The 19,997-nt window shown below is 45.8% G+C and overlaps 1 protein-coding gene across 8 annotated transcripts in view; it reads left to right on the forward strand.

The window, feature by feature from the left end:
• Nucleotides 1-19,997, forward strand: part of MYLK (myosin light chain kinase) — a gene marked incomplete at its 5' end in the record, with an annotated part of 266,723 nt that overhangs the window by 130,056 nt on the left and 116,670 nt on the right. For 7 of the 8 annotated variants that reach the window (XM_082655462.1, XM_082655468.1, XM_082655463.1 and 4 more), the window contains 3 exons: nucleotides 5,081-5,288; nucleotides 18,772-18,820; nucleotides 19,742-19,907. In XM_082655462.1, coding sequence (XP_082511588.1) covers nucleotides 5,081-5,288; nucleotides 18,772-18,820; nucleotides 19,742-19,907 — 423 coding nt within the window. The remainder of the gene's footprint in view (nucleotides 1-5,080; nucleotides 5,289-18,771; nucleotides 18,821-19,741; nucleotides 19,908-19,997) is intronic. The other variant, XM_082655466.1, reaches the window with a different exon arrangement.

Genomic DNA, 19,997 nt, shown 5'->3' on the forward strand with positions numbered 1-19,997 from the left:
CTGGCCTTAGGGTAATCCTGGTTTCACTCGTTTTGGTCTCCCTCCGTCCCCAACGTGGGCAGAGTCTCAGTTTCATGTCCTGCCCAGCTCTGCACTGCAGCTGTGTGGGCTCGCATTGTGCAAACAGGGACAGGCCCACCCAGGAACAGAAGACGTGCAGGAGATCATCAAAAACAGCAAAATCACCCCCTTTCTACCACTCACCGAGCTGAGAAGGCAGATGTGTTGCTCTGAGTCTTGTAGGGGTTGTGAAGGCCAGAGAACCTGGCCTTGTTCTGGGCTTATGCTCTGGTAGCCTGTCCTGGGCAAACTGGAATTAACTGCAAGCCCTTCACACACATCAGAGAAAAATGAAGAGACAGTACCCTTAAGAATGTTTCACTTTCAATCATTAAGTAGATCTTGAGACAGCACCAGGTTCTGAAAAACTCTCCAGCACGGCCAGCTGGTGTGACATGGCAGTGAGCAGCTGCCCGCCTGCAGCCCAGCTTTCGCCTCACCATCCAACACACACAGAATGAGCCCCCATTCCTTTTAAAGGCCTTTTGAGGCCGTAAAGTCTCTGGGGACATTTTATGGCACTGGAGCACAATTTTACTATTTTAAATTATTATAGGGGTTATGGTTACTATATCTTTATTTGTATGACAGATTGTCAGCTATGCCCTTGATTTACTTGATCCCAGGCTTTTGTTCAAGAACACAACCTCCAATTAAATGTGGTTTACTGTGGCAAAAATATGATTCTCCTTAGAATGACCCTCTTTGGGGCCATTTCCAAAAACTCATTATGGTGACAAGTCAGGGCTGCCCACTCATGTTCACAAGCCTTCTTCCTTGTGGTCACTTGATTTTCCCTTATGGAGGATTAGAGAGTATTAAGGCTGTGGGCTGGGGCCCAGGGTAGACTGGAGGGAGAGGAAAGAATCTTCCCCCAGAAGCTAAGTGGGTCACTATTTAGATCCAGACTATTTCAGGAATGGAAGGAGCCTGAGCTATCAAGAGCTGTTTTCTCTTCCATGAAAGGAAGGAATTACAACCTGAAGAGGCTAGGAATACAAGTCAGACCCAGGACTCAGGCCTGGCTCTTACACTGTCTTCTCTGTTCCACACTGACTTTCCTAGGCGTGTCTTGGGCATGTGCATGGCACCCATCCCTGTCTATCTTAGCCCACTGGGGTATTTCTGCTATAACAGAAATACCACAGGTGGGGTGGTTTCAACAACAGAAATTTATTTCTCACATGTTTGGAGGCTGGGAAGTCCAAAATCAAAGCACCAGCAGATTCAGTGTCTGGAGAGGTCCGGTTCCTGCTTCATAGCTGGCCAGCTTCTCACTCTGTCCTCACACGGTAGAAGGGGTGAGGGAACTCTCTGGGATCTCTTTTGTAAGGGCACTAATCCCATTCATGAGGGTTCCACCCTTCTGACCTAATCACCCCAAAGTCCCCATCTCCCGATATAATCACATTAAGGGTTAGGATTTCGACACGAACTTTGGAGAGACACATTCAGTCTATAGCACTGTCCTCCTGTTACTCCAGGGAAACAGCCCAAGACTTGCTTATGGGATGGCCATGACTTTTGTGAGTTCTTTGGCTTTCTCCCAAAGTGGGGAGCAGATATTGCTGTAGCCTAGAGGAGGCTTAGGGTCTATTAGAGATAGACCCTTATTAATGCTTTGGATTCTATAATATTTATGTCACCAAAAAAATGAATTTACAGTGAAGCACAGAGAGACAGCCACTCAACTTGGAGACCAAAATTGTGGTCCCAGATCTGCCACTTTACTGCTGGCAAATCATCCACTTCTCCAGGCCTCTTTCCTTTGCTCTCTGGGCTTAATAGTATGATTGGCCTTGCATGCTGTCACAGACACTTGTGGTACCCCACTCGGATCCCCTGCACCAGGCTGCTACACCCGTTCCCAGCTGCTCTGATCGTTGACTAAGACCTGGGTTCCTGAATCCCTATCTCAGGTTCTGCTTCCTGGGAACCCAACCCAAGACACCTCCCTTGTAGTGTTGCAAGAATCAAATAAGATTCTATATGTGGAAGACCTCTGAAAACTAAAGTATCACTGGGTTTTTACTGTGGTCTTAGACTGGGCTGTAAGAAATCCCCCATCTGTGGCTTCTTGGTGGAAGGCCCATGGTGAAGGCAGATAAGGTGTCCAGGGAGGGCAGGGCTGCTGTCACACAACCACGGGTGTGAGTCCAGACTTCTCTTCTTTCCCCACCCAGGAGCCCAGGATAGTGGGCCGGCAATAAAAATGAGTTTACTTGAAGTTGAGTAATTTTTAGGTAACGTTAGGTAGTGGTTGAACAAGTTTTTCATTATTGAGAGGATAAGAATTGGAGCTGAAAATCATTCAGACCTTGGAGCGGAAAAAGGTCATAGAAATTCCTGCCTTTGCTTCAGATGCAGGGTGTACAAAAGTCCATTGCAAACCACAGCTTTCTAAGTGGTACCAATTTCAGCATGTTTAAAAATCACTGGGTATTTTAATATATAAGGGTGTTGCAAAGGTGGATCTGTTGGTGTGGGGTGGAGGGGAATGTATATGTATGTAGAAAATGAGAGGGACTTCCCTGGTGGTGCAGTGGTTAAGAACCCACCCTCCAACACAGGGGACTTGGGTTCGATCCCTGGGCAGGGAACTAGATCTCACATGCATGCTGCAACTAAGGAGCACACATGCCACAACTGAGACCTGGTGCACAGGATAAATTAAATAAATAAAAATTGAAAATGAGAGGAAAATGGAAAGGGAAAGAGGGATCTGTGTCCCTGAGGTCTGGAGCACTTGTAATGTCCCCAGTTAAACATTGACGCCTCAGGCCCTGGTGGCCACAGAGTTGGCACCGCTGCAGGGGGCCAGAGTACTTGCTCGTGGAATGCTAAGGACGCCTTTGGTGAAGTTAATGATTCACCTCCTCCCAGTCCCAGGGTTCTGCACTGCCTTTCTCTGACGCTGACAGAAGGCCACCTGGTCATCTGGAGGTGAGGCTGGCTCTGCCTGACAGGATGGAGGAGAAGATGATGATTCGCAGATTCACTATAGGACCAGACTCCCAAGGGGCTTCCTTCTGTAGGAAAGAGTTTCTTTCCTTAGTTGTTTCCTGAAAATATGCTTTCACAGAGAAAAAGAATGCTTTAACACCATGATTTTCTGATATTCCTGGGCATGAACCTTTGTGCCAAGATAGTGCCACAAGGTGATGTGTTTTATACAGACATGTGGCATTTGCTGCCTTCAAACATGCATAATGTTTTTTGTGTACCACTTTTATTTCCATTTCTAGATTTAAGTGCCCTGAGGGGCTCCACAGATTAATGAATGGTTGTGCTATACGTTCATTATACAGGCACACGAATATAAAAGGAACACATATTTTCATTTAATTTTTTTTCTGTTTTACAAAGGTCAGGGGTGTTATTTGCAGGAATATCAGAAAATGACAGTTAAGTAAAAGGAAAAGAGAGACCTAGAGGCAATCGCTGTTAACACTTTGTTTCGTATTATAATAGGCATTATAATATGCACATAGTCCCCTTCAACAGCATCACCCTGAGATAGGGTACGTGCTTGGTGAGGCTGCAATGGCCAGGCGTGACGGCACAGCCACCTCCCCTCCCCTTTCTCCCACGTGCTGATAAAACCTCCTCTCTGACCTTGCTGGGGCGTATAGGAGGAGTATTGCTGTGGGTCACTGAAGGCTTTCTTTGTAAATGTAATTTGGGGTCATCCAGGGAATTTTGGGTTGGCTTCATCTGTATCTCTGCTCTCTTGTCTTGGAGTGGATCCATGGATAAAAGCTACTGTTACAACCTGTTTGTAACGCCAACAATTTCTCTCTCAGGAGGTTTCTGTGATGTCTTCTGTGCATTTCCAGTGCTAAAATCCCCCAGTTCAGGTCCCAGGCTGTGCACTGACGGGCCAGTCTGAGCCCTGCTCCTCCGAAGATGAGTCCATTCCAAAGGGCCTGTTGAGTTTCAGGGGTTTCAGCGCCCTTGGGGAACTTTCTCTGAAACTCAAGGTGATTTCCTGGAATTTGTCTCTCTCTGCATTTTCCCCTCTTTGGGAAAGTATCTTCTCTCTGAACAAGTTGCTGTGAGGCTCAGATATGCCAAGTATTTAGAAAAGTGCTCAACACTTAGCGCTCAACAGATGTTAGCTGCTAACTATTTGTAGAGAAAGAGTGGTCTAGGGCAGCACCGCCTGATAGAAACATCACGCAGGGCATGTATGTAGCTGTCCCTTTCCTAGTAGCCACATTAAAAAAGTGAAGAGAAACAAGTGAAATTAGTTTTAACAATATATTTTATTTAACCCAGTATACCAAAATGACTGTCTTTTCAATATGTAATCAGTATTTTTAAATTATCGAGGTAGTTCACATTCTCTTTTCATACTAACTCTTCAAAACCCCACGTATAATTTACGTTTACAGTGCAGTTACGGTGCAACTCGGGATCCGCCACGTTTCAAGCGCTCAGCTGCCATGTGTGGCTAGTGGCTGCCATTACTGGGCAGCTCAGATCTAGAACCTTGCTACCCAAGGTGAGTTCTAGGGACCAGCAGCCTCAGCATCATCTGAGAGCTTGTCTGAACTGCAGAATCTCAGGCCTGCCCCAAACCTATAGAAGCAGAATCTGCATTTTTAACAAGTGATTCATGTTAGAGTAGGAAGCACTGCTCTAGAATCCCCATGCTCAGTCCCCACACACTGGGGTTCTGATTTAATTGGTCCAAGGTCGGACCTGGGCACTAGTATTGCTTTAAATCTCCCCCTGGTGATTCTAGTCATGCATCCAGGCTTGAGAGACACTTGTGTGGTGGGCTGTGGAGCCAGGATGCCTGACTCGGCCACTTGCTACCTTCAAGACCTCGAGAAATCTACCAAAACCCTGCGTCTCAATCTCCTCGTCTCCAAAATGGAGATGAAAATAGTATTTGTTGCAGGGGATGTTACGAGGATTAAAAGAGTTAATACATGTAAAGCACCCAGAACAATACCTGCCACATAGGAAGTACTCTTTATGTACAAGCTCTCACCCTTTCTTCTTTTCCTTGAAGGTCCGGGGTTACCCAGAGCCCCAAGTGACATGGCACAGAAACGGGCAACCCATTGCCGGTGGGGGCCGCTTCCTGCTGGACTGTGGTACCCGGGGGACTTTCAGCCTTGTGATTCATGCTGTCCGTGAGGAGGACAAGGGAAAGTATACCTGTGAAGCCACCAATGGTAGTGGTGCCCGCCAGGTGACAGTGGAGTTGACGGTAGAAGGTGAGTCCCGAGAGGTGAAAGCCCTGGGGAGAAATGAGCCATCAGTTTCCCCAAGGCCTGCAGCTCCTGCCTCAGCCCTCTCTTGGGAGAGGGACGCACAAGAGAAAGCATCCCCATCCCGGAACTCAGGACCTGTTAGTCTGATGGGGGCAATGTGGTCCCTGGAACAAGGGAGGCATCCCAGAGGACAATGTCAGACTACACATCACCTCCCTTTCTGCTCCAGCCTTCCCCTCGCTTCCCCTCACACTGAGACTGGTACCAGATTCCTCATCATGGCCTTACAAAGTGCATCCCGCTCCTGCCTGGCTCTCCAGACCCTTCTCCTACCACTCCTCACCCTGCTCGCTCCACTGTGGTCACACTGGCCCTCTGCTTGTCCTTGGGCAAAGCCTCAGGAACTTCACCCGGCTGTTCCCTGTGTAAAGAAGAGCTCTTTCCTCAGCCGGGCCCCTGACTCGGCCCCTCACTTCCTTCAGGTCTCTGCTCAGACGTCCTCTCCTTAGAGAACCCTCTCTGACCACCTCACCCCCTGGACTCGCCATCCTCTCACTCCACCCGAAATTCTTCTCCTGGGGCTGTCACTGCCTCCGCTTTGATTACCTCCCCCAAGCCCCGCCTCTAACTGGAAGCTCTAGGAGAAGAAGGACTTTAGCTTGTTTACTGCTGTTATCTCCAGCATCTAGAAAACTTCCTGGCGCATGCTAGATACTGAACTGTTCAGAGAATGAGCAATGTTTATTATCATCATTATAAAGTAGTACATGCCCATCATAAACAACTTTGTAAAACTCAGAAAAATGTATAGGAGGTAAACATACAAGTGTGTTAACACTGATCAGTTATTTTGCCTTCTTTTTCCTTCGTACTTAAATAAAATTCTGTTAAGTTTATTAACTTTAAAAATTCCAGGAAAACATTTGACCATAAGTAAAACTGTTCCTTTTGCTGCCGGCGTATCTCCCACGTGCTGAAGGCACTCCACTGGCGAGAACATTTCCAGTTCAGGCCACTGGCGGCTGCTTAAAGCCCTGATGTCTAAAAGGACATGTGGGTTCGTCAGACCCTCAGAAATATGGCAAGGTTCCCTCCACCCTTCCAGGCCTTTCTAAGGGCTTATAAACCAGAGGGTCAGACTCATTTCTCCTCTCTCAGAAAACAATCCTCCCAACCTGGTTTTCAGGGGACACTGTGTGCCAGAGAAGGTTCCAGAAGGGGGCGAGGTGTACCTCGGCCAGTGTTTTTCTTGTTCGCTTGCATCATGAAAGGACAGACAGGCTGTTTCACAGAATAGAATATGCATAGTTTGGATACTTTCCCCAAATTCTTTAACTGAGTGACGCATTCCTTTTAATGGCCTTCAAGTACCTGTGGGCTGGGGCATTGCACATGGAAGGTGGCCCCTGATCACTCTCTGAATGACCCTCGTCTCGGCCAGTTCTGATGCTGTGCTTTCCCCTACAGTATACACTTTTCAATGCCCAAACTTTGAGTTGAGGCCCCCAAATAAAAATTACTTTATCCCCTTGTATTAGTCAACCCAGGCTGCCAATACAAAATACCACAGACTGCATGGCTTAAATAACAGATGAATTTTCTCACAGTTCTGGAAGCTGGAAGTTCAAGATCAGTCCAGCAGGATTTGGTTTCTGGTGAAGGCTCTTTTCCTGGCTTGCAGAGAGCCACCTTCTTGCTGTGTCCTCACATGGTGGAGAGAGGGAACTCTCATGTCGCTTCTTCTTCTTCTTCTAAGGGCCCCACCCTTAGGACCTCACTGAACCTTTGTCACCTCCTCACAGGCCCTGTCTTCAAATACAGTGGCATTGTGTGGGGTGAGGGCTTCAACATATGAATTTGGGTGGGGACACAAAAATGTAGTCTATAACACCCCTTTTCTGATTTTCTATTTGGAGCTGGGGAAACGGGGAATCAGAGGTTCAGGGTTCTGGTCCCAACTTTTGCCGGTCAATGTGCGACTTTAAACTCTGGATCTCTGTTTCTGTAGAATAAAGGGTTTGAATTCAGCGGTCTCTACAACCTGGGCTAGCCCTTGTTTTTTGTGATCCATTGTAAAGGAAGGGAGTGGGTTAGGAGTACAGGAGAGCTATATAAAACCCAGGTCGTATGAAACCTTTTTTTTTGTTGTTCCCATCAGTGAGGACATTAGATCTGATGTCTCAACTAAGCAGGAAAATTTTTATTAGGTCATGGTACTCAGGGCAGAGGAAAAGAAAGAAGGCAGGAGAACTGTAGCAAATGAGAGAAGGCTAAGGCTCTCAGCCCTGCGCCCTCCCCTTTGGTTTCAATTTGAGATCATCGAAGATGCTTTATGCCTTCTAACCCTAGGAGATAGAGAATGACCTAAAGGCTGCAGTACCTTTAAATGTGAATGGCCCTGTATACTTTCTGCTTCTGCATCAGAGGCCAGTTTCAGCCCATGTATGGTTTGGGACTATTCCATAGACCATAGCCCTGGAAGGATCCACTCTGGTCTCTTATGCCGTGGATAAGCTGTTGACGGTGCCAGGCTAGCCCAAACCCTTGCAAAGGGAATCCAGCAGCCCTCCTGCTTCTCGCCAGCTCCCTGTGCTTTGCTTCTTAGAAGCTTATGCTTCTTATTCGGAAAGAGCAGAGCTTCAGGAATTAAGAGTATGACTCATGTATGGAGCCTTTTGACCCCCTAATGGTCAAGTTTAGAAGGCAGTGCTATCCAACGGTCTTGGATTTTAGCTCCACTCATTTCTGACTATGGGGAAATTAACCTTTCCGAACCTTGTTTCCTTTTCCGTAAACTGATGCTAATGGCTGCCCCGTGCGTTGTGTAAAGATCAGTGCAGCACTGACAAATAGTAGGCACTCAGTAAATGGTAACCTTGTGATGTTCAAACGTGGCATTAATATCCTGAGAACTACTTGCAGAGGGAAATCCTTGTGTGGAGAATAGAGGAGAAAGCTTTCTCCTCTGATTTCCTTTGGTAACCAGGGCCAAGAAGCATGTACTCTCCTCCTTGAGGGCAAGCATCTTCATGACAGGACCATTCATGACCTTGTGCAGCCCTAGTCTGAGCCCTGGAAAGGCTTTGTGTAGCCAGCCCTGACACTCACCTACCTCCAGAGGACTGGGCACAGAGCAGGGAAGAGACGCGGTGCCTGCTTTCTGGGAGCTTTCTGTATAACGTAGGGGCCACAGCCTGTTCTCTAGCCCCACACTGTCCAGAGAAATACAATTGCCCCTTGAACTATATGAGTTTGAACCTCGCAGGTTCACTTATATGGGGATCTTTTTTAATAGTAAATACCACAGTATTATACAGTCTGAGGTTGGCTGAGTCTGCAGTGTGGAACCGCAGACACAGAGGAACGACGAACGTGCAGAGGGCTGACTCTAAGTTGTACATGGATTTTCAACGGCGGGGAGGGTGGGCACCCCTGACCCCCTCATTGTTAAAGGGTCGACTGTATCATGTGAGCCACATGTGTCATCTCAAGTTTTCTAGTAGCCACAGTTTTTTTTAAAGTTGAAATCGAATTTAATGAAATACTTTAACTTAACGCAGTATATATAACGCAGTATATAAAACCCAGTATATCCAAGATACTATCATTTCAACATATAAAAATTATTTGAGATATTTTACATTCTTCAACATTTGCAGCGTATTTTACATGGTAACACATCTCAATTCAGACCAACCGTATTTCAAGAGCTCAATAACTACAGGTGACTAATGCCTACTGTACTGGACAGCACAGCTCTAGAAGCTTGAATAGGGATAAACAAGGCTTACACGGAGAAAAAGAGAAGCCCACGTGTAGGAACAAGGTGGCAGGTTGTCCTGGGCAATCACATCCACAGAGTGAACCTCGGGCCGTGGGGTGGAGTGAGGGGCGGGGCTGAAATGAGAGATTTGCCCGAGACGTGGTGGTCTGACTTTGAGAAGATCCTTTGTGTTTCAGGGACCAGAGAGTCACTTAAGTCATTTCGAGTAATAGAGGGTTAATTTTAAGGCCATGAGCTCAGGAACCCGGGGAAAGCCAAACTGGAGGCCCAGAGGTGATCGGGGCCTCAGGATGGCTCATACTCACCTTATAGGCTTGTTTAATGCAAATGCAAGGGCACCCAAATCACCTGGGGGAATCTTGTTAAAATGCAGATTCTGGTTCTGTAGGCCTAGAGTAGGGCCCAAGCGTCTGCACTTCTAACCAGCCCCTGGGTGGTGCCCGTGCTGCTGGTCCACAGGTCACACTTTGAGTAGCAAGGAAGGATTCAGTTACAGATGTGATATATTTTTCCTAGTACAAATGATTCTCAAATGTGAGCATTTGGGCAAGTGGTTGCCCTTTTGCAGACCCATGGTCACAGCAAGTGTCCTTAGGGTGACCATTTGTCCCAGCATGCCTGCTCTACCAATGTAATTATAAATAGAGCCTCCTTTGACTTTCAGAAGAGTCCCAGTTTGGATAATAAATTGCATGGTTACCCTAGTCATGATCAACATGTCTGGTGCACTGGGCAGTGAGTAAAGCTTTAAAGATGATGTTGAGAAATAAGGGCTTATTCTAGGGGAAGAGGAGTAGCAAGAGAGTGGAGAGCGATAGTTTCAGAGGAAGTGGATAAAGTTTATTTTCATCTCTGAAAAATAAATTCCAAGCCATTAACGACTCCGCCTAAGAGTGCAATGAACAACTGAAAAAATAACTTTAAAAATAGTGAATATGTATTCGCTGGGGAATAGATTCGGCCAGGGGCTCCTTCCTCTTGGGAGTTTTCTTTGAAATGAATAAATGGAGGTGGGGGGTAGTCAAAGACCCGTTTCCTCCCTCCTTTCTGGATCCAGCCTTGACCATCACTCTTTCTTCTCTATTAAGTACACTATCCTTCATGCAAATTCCTCCTCCTTCACCTCCATTCCTGGGTGATTCTTCCCCCAGCTCCCTCCCCTGTAGGTGATAGGTTCTGAGGCTGCCACTTTTGTCTCTGTGGAAAAGCAAAGACATGTCCCCTCATCTTGGAATGTCTCACACAAGCAAAGAGTGCATCCCTCTATCCATTGCCTCGTTCACCACTCTGTTTCTCTCTGTGTCAGGCCCAATTCAGACAGGCTGTCTGCCCCCTTGGAGTTTACTTCCAATGGGGAAAGAGAGACTATAAATAGGTAACAAATATCACTTTTGCAATAGAATTAAGTGCTCCCTGACCATGCGAGCAAAAGAGAGCCAGGTGGCAGGCCACCTAGAATGTGGCGGCAGAAAGGAGAGTGACCCCATGTCATGGGATTTAAGGGAGAAGACTGGCCTTAGTGACCGCTAGCCAAGCTATTCTGGTGCTGCTGGCACCAGCATTCTCTGGTGATTTTGAATTTGTAGGAAATGCTTCTGCGCCATGTCTTTTGCTACTACCCTTTTCCAGGGTCAGACTTCTCAGATCCCTTTATTTTCACATTGGATTGAATTGATGACATTATATATTTGAGCCCATGTCTATTTACAATGGCTGAGTTTTAAATTATTGTATTCCTCAAGAACATCTTTCGTGATTCTCCTTTTGTTTTGTTGTCCTCTTCTTTTGTACTGTCTTCTTTTACCTAAATTTTCTACCTTCTTAAAGATCTGTAATTATATTTCCCATTTGTATTCTTTATAAACTCTTTTCAGTCTGTTATACTCACTGATGACTCTTCTTTCTGTAGGGGCATATGCCCTATTTTTTTTCTTACCCAGTCAGAATATTAAAATGTTCTGAGTTCTTGTCCTTTTCTGTCTCATCAATGGGAAAAATATAAATATGGTAGAGATAAAGATTATTCTTTTTGCCCCTCCAATCTCTTTGCCGTGAAACAGTTGTGTGTCAAGACTGCCTCACTTATTTGCTACACGGAAGAGTTAGATGACAAATGACTTGGTCCCATTCTGTTCTGGAAGCACGCCTTCCAAATCTCCTTCTCTCTTCCCTCTTTTGTTTTCACCTTCCAGTTTCACTTTGCCTCTTTTTCCCTCCAAAATGCACGCCAGTACCCCTGGCTGGGCCAGCCGCCATCTTTTCTTCCCATCTCTAACTCCTCTACCCATTTCTCCCATCTCCACCCCCAGAGCTTTCCCAGTTGCTTGTAGTTCTAGCCTCTTCTTCATTCATCAGACCTCATTGCACGTGCTAACTTTGTGCTGGGATCTAAGAGCAGCAAGACTTGGTTATTGCTCTCAAGAGACTTTCTTGACCTCATATTTCATTGTCATGTTGCAATTAAGCAACAACATCAGGCTGCATTTAGGAAGTGCTGGCTTTGTGCGGTGCCGTGTGGGAGATGAATGCTTTGTCAGATCCTTTCTGCAAGAACCTGGTTGGTCAGCTAAGACGTAGACACATTAAAAGCTAAGTAAAAGCACAACCCCAAGGCAGCACAGGTTTGTTTGCCAAATGATTGGCACTTCCGCTCTGTAAACGTAGAGGAGGACGAGACATCTGGAGGCTGAAATGGTCTGCGGTATCTTCTTGGAGGAGGGGGGGCTTGGCTAGCCCGGACAGAGCGAGTGAGATTGGGATGGCAGATTATGATTCTGATGCTGGGGATGAGAGGAAGGTGGTTAAGAGTTAGGGCCTGGGGTGGAGGGTGGGGTGAGTAGACGGGCAGGAGCAGAGAGTAGTGGGAAATAAAGCTGAAGGACAGATTGGGAGGAGCCTGTGGGAGGTCTGGAGCACGAGGCGAGGCAGTTTTCAGAGTCATATCCGTTCCAGAGTATGAGTGGACGATTCTGCCCTTACGTGTTGCTTTTCCATTTTCCTACGGCATGTAGCTCTCCAGATGAACTGCTGTCCTTAGCCACAGCTTGAGGGACAGACCTACTATGTGCTTGCTTTGCTTCATGAATCTTTTTAACTTTACCTTCATTTTTCTGAACACATGGGTTTACTACAAGTATTACGATCACAGATTTTTCATGTGTTCCATTAGTCTTTGATACACCATCACTCTGCATGATCCCCAACAAAAATGGTTTGCTTATTAGTACAATGACTTTCTCCAGAACCATGCTTAAAGTAACCTTCCCCTATGCTGCACTTGCTCACTGGGTGGCTTCTGCTCAGACACCTGTACAGTAGCCACAGCCAGATGACTCCTACCACATCAGACCCACAAGTGGGGAGCGGCTCAAACCAGAGGTAAATTTCTCTTGGTTTCCTTCCTGATAAATTGATACAAGATCAGTCTTTATGACTTAAGTACTGAAGGGAATACCTGCTACTTGGCTTGGTGTCTTGGGAGGGAATCACAGTGGAAAGTGACTCTTGAGAAGTGAGCTGGCATGCCTGTGCTCCTTGGCCTCAGAAAGAAGACTCTAAAGAAAACAGCTGTTTTGTCTCTGCAGAGGATCTAAATTCCTCTTCAGAGTACTTATGTAGGACAATTGAGAGATCGCTGGCCGCAATTTATTTAACTATTCCCCCCTCCAAAACAAAACTTCGTGTCACTACTCCTTTGAACTCATTGGGTAGGATATATGACTACCTTATCCATCCATGACCAGGAAGTAATTTGTCTTCTAAGTGGTGGATATTTTATTTCAACCGCCTGAGGAAGAACTGGTTCTTTAGTGCATCCGTTTCCTGGGGACCCAAATAGAACTCCTGAAATGTCTACTAGGCGCCCTGGGATAACCTCCTTAGCCTCTATGCAAGGATGTATGGTTGACCCTTGAATAACAGTTTTGAACTGCATGAGTCCACTTATATATGGATTTTTTTTCAATAAGTAGAGTACCTGTATTTTCATTTTACAGATATTTAAATTAACTTAGTGTGGGAGGAAGTTTGTGTTCAATTAGAGATCACAATATGCAGAATCAAAAGAACTAGGGTTTGAGTCCTGATTCTGCAGAACAGCTTCAGCTTCCTGCCCTTGGGTGAGTCATGTATCAATTCCTTCATTTTTGAGGCAGAGATAGAGTACGTGGATTTTCCACTGCACGGGGTTGGCATCCCTAACCACCGGGTTCTTCAAGGGTCAACTGTATTTGTTATTGAGTGTCATGGTGTAAGAATAATGTACATGTGCACATTCCAGTGAACGTGGACTGTGGCAGTGACCTCCAGAGCTCCCTGCCTGAGTGGAGGCTGTAGAGTGAACTGTTTATATAGGGTGAGGCCCCCATTTATACAGTGACAGGCAGCCCCTGGCCGAGGTGCATTAACATTTATGGTTAGGACTTTAGTGCCCTCTGGAAGGCACAGCTGAAACCTTGACAGGTGATAACCCAAACCTCCTTTGGAAGCAGGGCAGCCCAGCCACCTCGTCATCCTCAAGTGCTCCCTCCCTCCCCTTCCCTGGTCAGTCACCAGATCCTGCTGTGCCAGTTCTCATTTGTCCCCACTGCCATCATCGTGGTCCTATCCACTCCGTCCTGTTGCACAGATTTCCAAATGGTCTCCCCAGTTCTACCCATACCCCACTCTAATCTCCGCATTGCTGCTGAAAATATCTTTCAAAGAATTCAGATGGGATTTTATCATTCCCTCCCTTCGAATCCTCCAATGATCCATCTTTAAACTGAAACTCAAGATCTTCAATAGGCCCTGCTCTGGGGTGTCCCCTCCCCCATCTTTGAAGCACTTTGCTTTTCTCTTAAGGCTCAAGTTTTATTCTAACTTCTATTACACACATCAGTCTACTTGCTGAAGCTCTAACTAATGCCTTATGCATAATAGGGACTGAATCAGTGTTTTAGTACAGATGAGGTCTCAAGGATCCCATGTCATACAGCAGAAAATTGTTTTGACACCACACTTACAGTCATTTTTCCCCATTTTCTCTACTTCAGGGGTCTGTAACTTGTCTTGCTGTGTTATCTTCTTTTAAGGTTTCATTCTTTCTTTGTTATATAATGTCTTCTCTGTTATTTATCCTAACACGACTCTTTCTTTTTACTATACTAATTTTTTCTTTTTTTCTCTTTATTGAGATATAATTGACATATAACATTGCCAACACTACTTTTTATTCTAGCGTCCACCTGTATACCTGTGTTCCTTCATTTCCGTGACTACTCGTACAGTGTGTTTTTTGATCATTCACCTTCAAATCCAAACATGCATATGAGCCAGTGCAGGCATCTATTTCGTTATGTCTTCTAAAGTGCCTGGGCATTTACATTGAAATAGACATGCTTGAACATCTATTGATGTACACTATCGAAATATTGAAATTCCATATTGAAATAAACATTACTATACTTCCCTTTCCTTTTGTTTCTCCTTAACATTTTAGTCAGGGCTTTACATTTGTTTTCTTTTTGAAATTATATATACGGATGGTTAGCGGCAAATATTGATTCAACATGGCACAGGGGACATTGCTAAATACATGTTATAAAAAGTGGGTATTTGTTCTGATTGATTGAAGAACCACTATTTTAAGCAGTCCTTAAAATCTCCTTTGAAGTTGCCTGCAAGCGGGGTGACTGCTCCCTGGTTTGCCTGGACCAGTCCTGATTTTACTCCTGTTGTCCGGGCAGAATTATTAATTATGCCCCTTTCAGTGTCCAGAGTCTCTGTTTGGATGATAAATTATATCATCGCACCTTTTTAGAAGTATGTCTTCTTCTTACCATCATGATCACATTATTCCCCTTTCAGCAGCATTCTCTGTGTCTACTCAGTCTTTGACAAAATGTGCGTAGTACCTCCGCTATTGAACTTTTCATTCCTAAAACCTGCTAGCATCCTCTTTTACTCATTCTTGAAAAATCTGAGATGACTGTTTAAATACCTTTGGTGCCTTGGCCTTTTTTTCCCTCTCACTAACTCGATCCTGTCTTCACTAATTCTCTTAACCTACTCTTCTATTTTGGGCATTTCTACCTTAATCCCCTTTCCACTTATTTTTCTACATAGCCTTGCTGTTCTGCCAGATTTTCATACTTTCACAAAATTAATTTTGCCTTATCTGACAATTTGCAACTTCAAATTGTTGCCTATAAATAGACCCTGTTAGCTATTTTAGCCCCAATTCTCTGTTTGCTTTGATGTATGTCTCTGGTGTTGACACACATTAAGATGAGCATTCCTCAATTCCATTTTTAGCTGACTGCTTTATATGTTGCCTTTGGATTGTACCATAAACTGCTCTTACTCTGATACAGAAGTACCTCCAAACAGCACACTTTTGGTATTCTTTGAGGAAATGCCATATTTTTGCTCTATCTTTTAAGGAGTAGAGGAATTTTAGCCTTTGGATTAAGACATTTAGCTCCCAAGAGTTTTAAAGATTCTTAGTATAACTTTTTTATTGTGATAAAATACATATTACATAAAATTTGCCATTTTAACCCTTTTAAAGCATGCAACTCAATGGCATTAAGTACGTTCACAATGGTGTGCAGCGATCACCACTGTCTAGCCCCAGAACTTTTCATCACCCCAAACAGAAACCCCACACCCATTGAGCAGTCACTCTACTCCCCCCTCCCCCAGCCCCCGGCAACCACTCAATCTGCCTTCTGTCTCTGTGGATTTGCCGCTTCAGAACATTTCATATGAATGGAATCATACATTTTTTGTGTGTCTGGCTTTTTTCACTTAGCAAAAATTTTCAGGGTTAATCTTTGTTGTAGCACGTATCATTATTTCTCTGCATGGCTGAATAATATTTCATTGTATAGATAGACCTTATATTGTTTATCCATTCATCTGTTGATCAGTCTAATTTTTTAAATTAATTATTTATTTCTATTAAAGTATAGTTGATTTACAATATCGTGTTGGTTTCAGGTGTACAGCGCAGTGATTCACTTATATGTACACATATTCCTTTTCAGGTTCTTTTCCCTTATAGGTTATTACAGAATACTGAGTGTAGTTCCTTGTGCTGTACAGTAGGTCCTTGTTGGTTATCTATTGACCAGTCTAATTTTTATCAGATCTTTACCCCAATGTGAAATGAGTGGTACAGTAGCATGATAAGTGCAGTGAATGGTACCTGGATATTTTAGATGAGAGTCTTGGTGATTGGTGTGTGCCTAATGCTGTGGAATAGAGCATGTATAAGAGGTGATTACGTTCTGATATATTTTCTTCTGGTTGTTTCACTATGTTTGGGTATTGTATCTTATTTTTACCTGATTATGATCACATTGAATAGAAAATTTTGCATGCTGCTCTTTTTTTCATAAAATTCATTCGTTTAACAAATATTTGAATACCTACTATGTGCTGGGCACTGGCCTGGATACTTCTGAGGAATCAAAAGTTCTGGTGGGAGTATGGCTTGGGAGTTATTATGGATATTATTTAAAGCTATGGGACTAAGACCCCCCCGGGAAAGAGTCCATAGCGCTGAGGAGAGGACCCAAGACTCAGCCCTAGGGTGCTCTCCGAGATAAAGTTCCAGAAGAGAAGGAGGTTGAGGAAGGAATAGGCAACCTGGTCAAAGCAGGAGAGTCTGGAGGAGAAAGTGCTTTGGAGAGGCGTGGCCCCTGCTGTCAAGTGCTACTGAGTGAGACTGTCAGAGGATTAACCACTGGGTTTGGCAAGATGGTGGTCGGAATGGAGCTCCGTGGAGTGGAGAGGATCACAGCCCAGCTGGAGTGTGCTGAAGAGCAAATGATATAATATTTTTAACATATTTCTGCATGTTTCATATATTCTTAAACATAATTTGGTGGCAGAATACGATGTCTAATTGTACATTTTACTAAGCCACTTATTGTCTCCCTACTGTGTGACATTTATGTTGTTTCCAATATTTACTACTACAAACAAGACCAAAGTGAGTAGCTTTGTAAACTTTCTTTCCTACTTTTAGCATCGTTTCCTTTAACTGGAGAGACAGAAAGGAAGATGCTGATCTAAGAGCAGAGCATCTTTAAAGCTGATGATTCTCATTTGCTCAAATACCTTCTAAAAGCACTTCCTCCAGCGGTGTCCGAGGGACCCCAGCATCTTGACTGCAGTTGTCAGTTGGGCCTTCCCAGAGCAGGTCTCTCCTTTTATCAGCGTATAAATTCTTTTAACCTTGAACAGAGAATTGAATGACAAGAACTAAACCCACATTATGGGATGAAAACTGTACACGGCTCACTAAATAGTTATGTTAAGCAGAATGCAGGTACAGCAAGTGTCAACCCATGTGGCATCACAGCTTACATGTGAGGCAGGCGTTGTTATTAACCCTTTTCCACTAAGGTCCTGGTATAACCTTCAACCAGATATGGCTGAGGGAGGTACTCAGCCATGACCTTCACCTTCCATTCCGATGTTCCTATGCATTCACAAAAATGTGATCAGTGCTGGAATTTAAGGAAGTTTACCCTTTTCCGGGAGACACCCTGCAGATCTCCCATTACAGCTGCCTGCCGATATCAGGGAATGACTTCTACCCCTTCCATGCGTGCCTTGGGTGGAGTTTAATAAACATTCCCGGGCTTCCCTGGTGGCGCAGTGGTTGAGAGTCCGCCTGCTGATGCAGGGGACGCGGGTTCGTGCCCCGGTCTGGGAAGATCCCACATGCCGCGGAGCGGCTGGGCCCGTGAGCCATGGCCGCTGAGCCTGCGCGTCCGGAGCCTGTGCTCCGCAACGGGAGAGGCCACAACAGTGAGAGGCCCGCATACCGCCAAAAAAAAAACAAAAACAAAAACATTCCCAGTGTGTCTCAGAAAGAGAACAGCTTCCAGGCTGATTGTTATCTCAAAAATGCCCTCCTCTCCCCCTCCCCATTCCTCAAAAACACCCCACTGCTGTATAGTCACCTCCTGGTCACGTTGGGTGAAGCCGCAGTGGGGTGAAGGAGCTGAGCCCAGCCGCCTTGCACAGTCTGCTGTTTAACTGCTTCCCTCCCAGCACAGCAGCCCCTCACCCAGGACTGGCAGTGCCCAGCGTCCCGCTGGTGCAGGTTCTGGGAGGTGCTGGCTGCTCTGGAGCTTGTCTCCTGTGATCTGCTCCATTCCAGCGGGACAGACCCTGCTGTTTGCTGGGCGTTAAGTGGAAGGGTGGCGTGGTGATTGGGTCAAAAAGGAGTAGATGTAGTAAGAGAGATGCATGTGCATCTCCCCTGTCCGTTCAACTGGCTCCTTTTCTGGAGAGGTCCTGATCGCCACAGATCATCCCCGAGTGGAAGGTCCAGGGGCATATAACCACTCAGCAGAATGGTGGAGTGTTCTAGAATAGGTAAACCGGGATGCTTTCCTGTACCATTACTGGCTCTGTGACTCAACTGGGCGACTTTATGTCTCCGAATCTCATTTTTTCTCACCCGTTTAAAAAAATAGAAGGATGTTGTAATACCAGCCTCCTTAAAGTATTGCAGGAAATCCGTGCGACGACGCATGTAAAGCGCCCACCATAGAGCCTGACCCAGTATGGGCTCGGTCAGGGTGAACTGTTCCGTCATTATCCGCGCCCCGCCCCCGCTGACTCTTTCTGGCTTTTGTTGCTCCCAGTGTGTGGCTCAGACCGGACTTTTCAAGCCTCTTTCTCTTTGTTTCCTACTTGCAGGGGGCTTTGTGAAGAAGCACGGTCAGCCTCTTGTTTCCAAAGCCTTGGGGTAAGTTCCAGGATGTCCAACCCAGCGTAAGGTCACTGGCGTTTCCTGAGGCCTTGGCAGAACAGCCTGGGGAGCAAGTCTTCTCAAACATCTTGGGTTGTGATAACTAAAGCGGGAGCCTATTGTGGTGTGATGTGTCAGTCACATGGCATCTCCTGACCTGGAGGCCTCTATGGATACCCCTTTGACGAGTCCAGTTGCTAAATGCAAGTGGGCTATGTGGCCAGAGTCTGCAGGAGTCCCTAACAACCAAGGCAAATAGTCAGAAGACTTAAACAAGCAGACTTACAAGGGGCAGTCAGTATGTGAATTTCGTATGGCAAGTAAGCCTAAATTGGTGAGGGTAAGTAACAGTAGCTGCTGTAACAGGCAAGCCCCCAGATTGCAATGGCTCGACACAGGGAAAGGTGATTTCTTACTCAAGCAAAGTCAGTGCACATATTCTTGCACAGGTGGAAAACCTTCCTATCATCTTTCGGGGACCCAGGCTCCTTCTGTTTTGTGGCTCCATCGTCTCCTAGGCCTCGGAGCCTCAGCAGGACTCTGCATCCAGCCAGAAGAGTGGGCAAGAGAGGCTGTGGAGAACAGCACAGGAGGTTTTGATGGGTCCAGCCTAGAAATGACACATGGTGTTTCTGCTTTCTGATCACAGTCTGTGGGCCAAAGCTGGGCTTTGGCCGGACCTCCGTAGAGTTCAAGCATACCTAACTTCACGGGAGGCTAGTAACTGAAGGCTGGCTGCATGCTCAGGAGGTGGAGGCAATAGGTTTCGGTGCCACAGACCTTTTCAGAAACGTGTTTGAGGCACAGAATTGGGAAGGTTGCCCTTTGCTGATTTCTGAGCCCAACTTAAGTAACTTGGGTGGGGACAGAGAGAAAAGCATCTGCATTGCTGTAGATTCTCTGCTGATTTCTTTACAGGGACAGATTTGCAGCCCCTGCGGTGGAGACCCGTCCCAGCATCTGGGGAGAATGCCCACCAAAGTTTGCTACTAAGCTGGGCCGAGCGGTGGTCAAAGAAGGACAGATGGGGCGATTCTCCTGCAAGATCACTGGCCGGCCCCAGCCACAGGTCTCCTGGCTCAAGGTGAGGTTTTGTCTGCCCTGACTCTGGGTTAGATCCCTGGACTACGGGGAGTCGGTCTTCCCAATCAGTCCCTTCCACTTCAACTGTAGA

This window comes from Grampus griseus, assembly GCF_964374135.1.
Source record: "Grampus griseus genome assembly, chromosome: 5".
Lineage (NCBI taxonomy): Eukaryota > Metazoa > Chordata > Mammalia > Artiodactyla > Delphinidae > Grampus > Grampus griseus.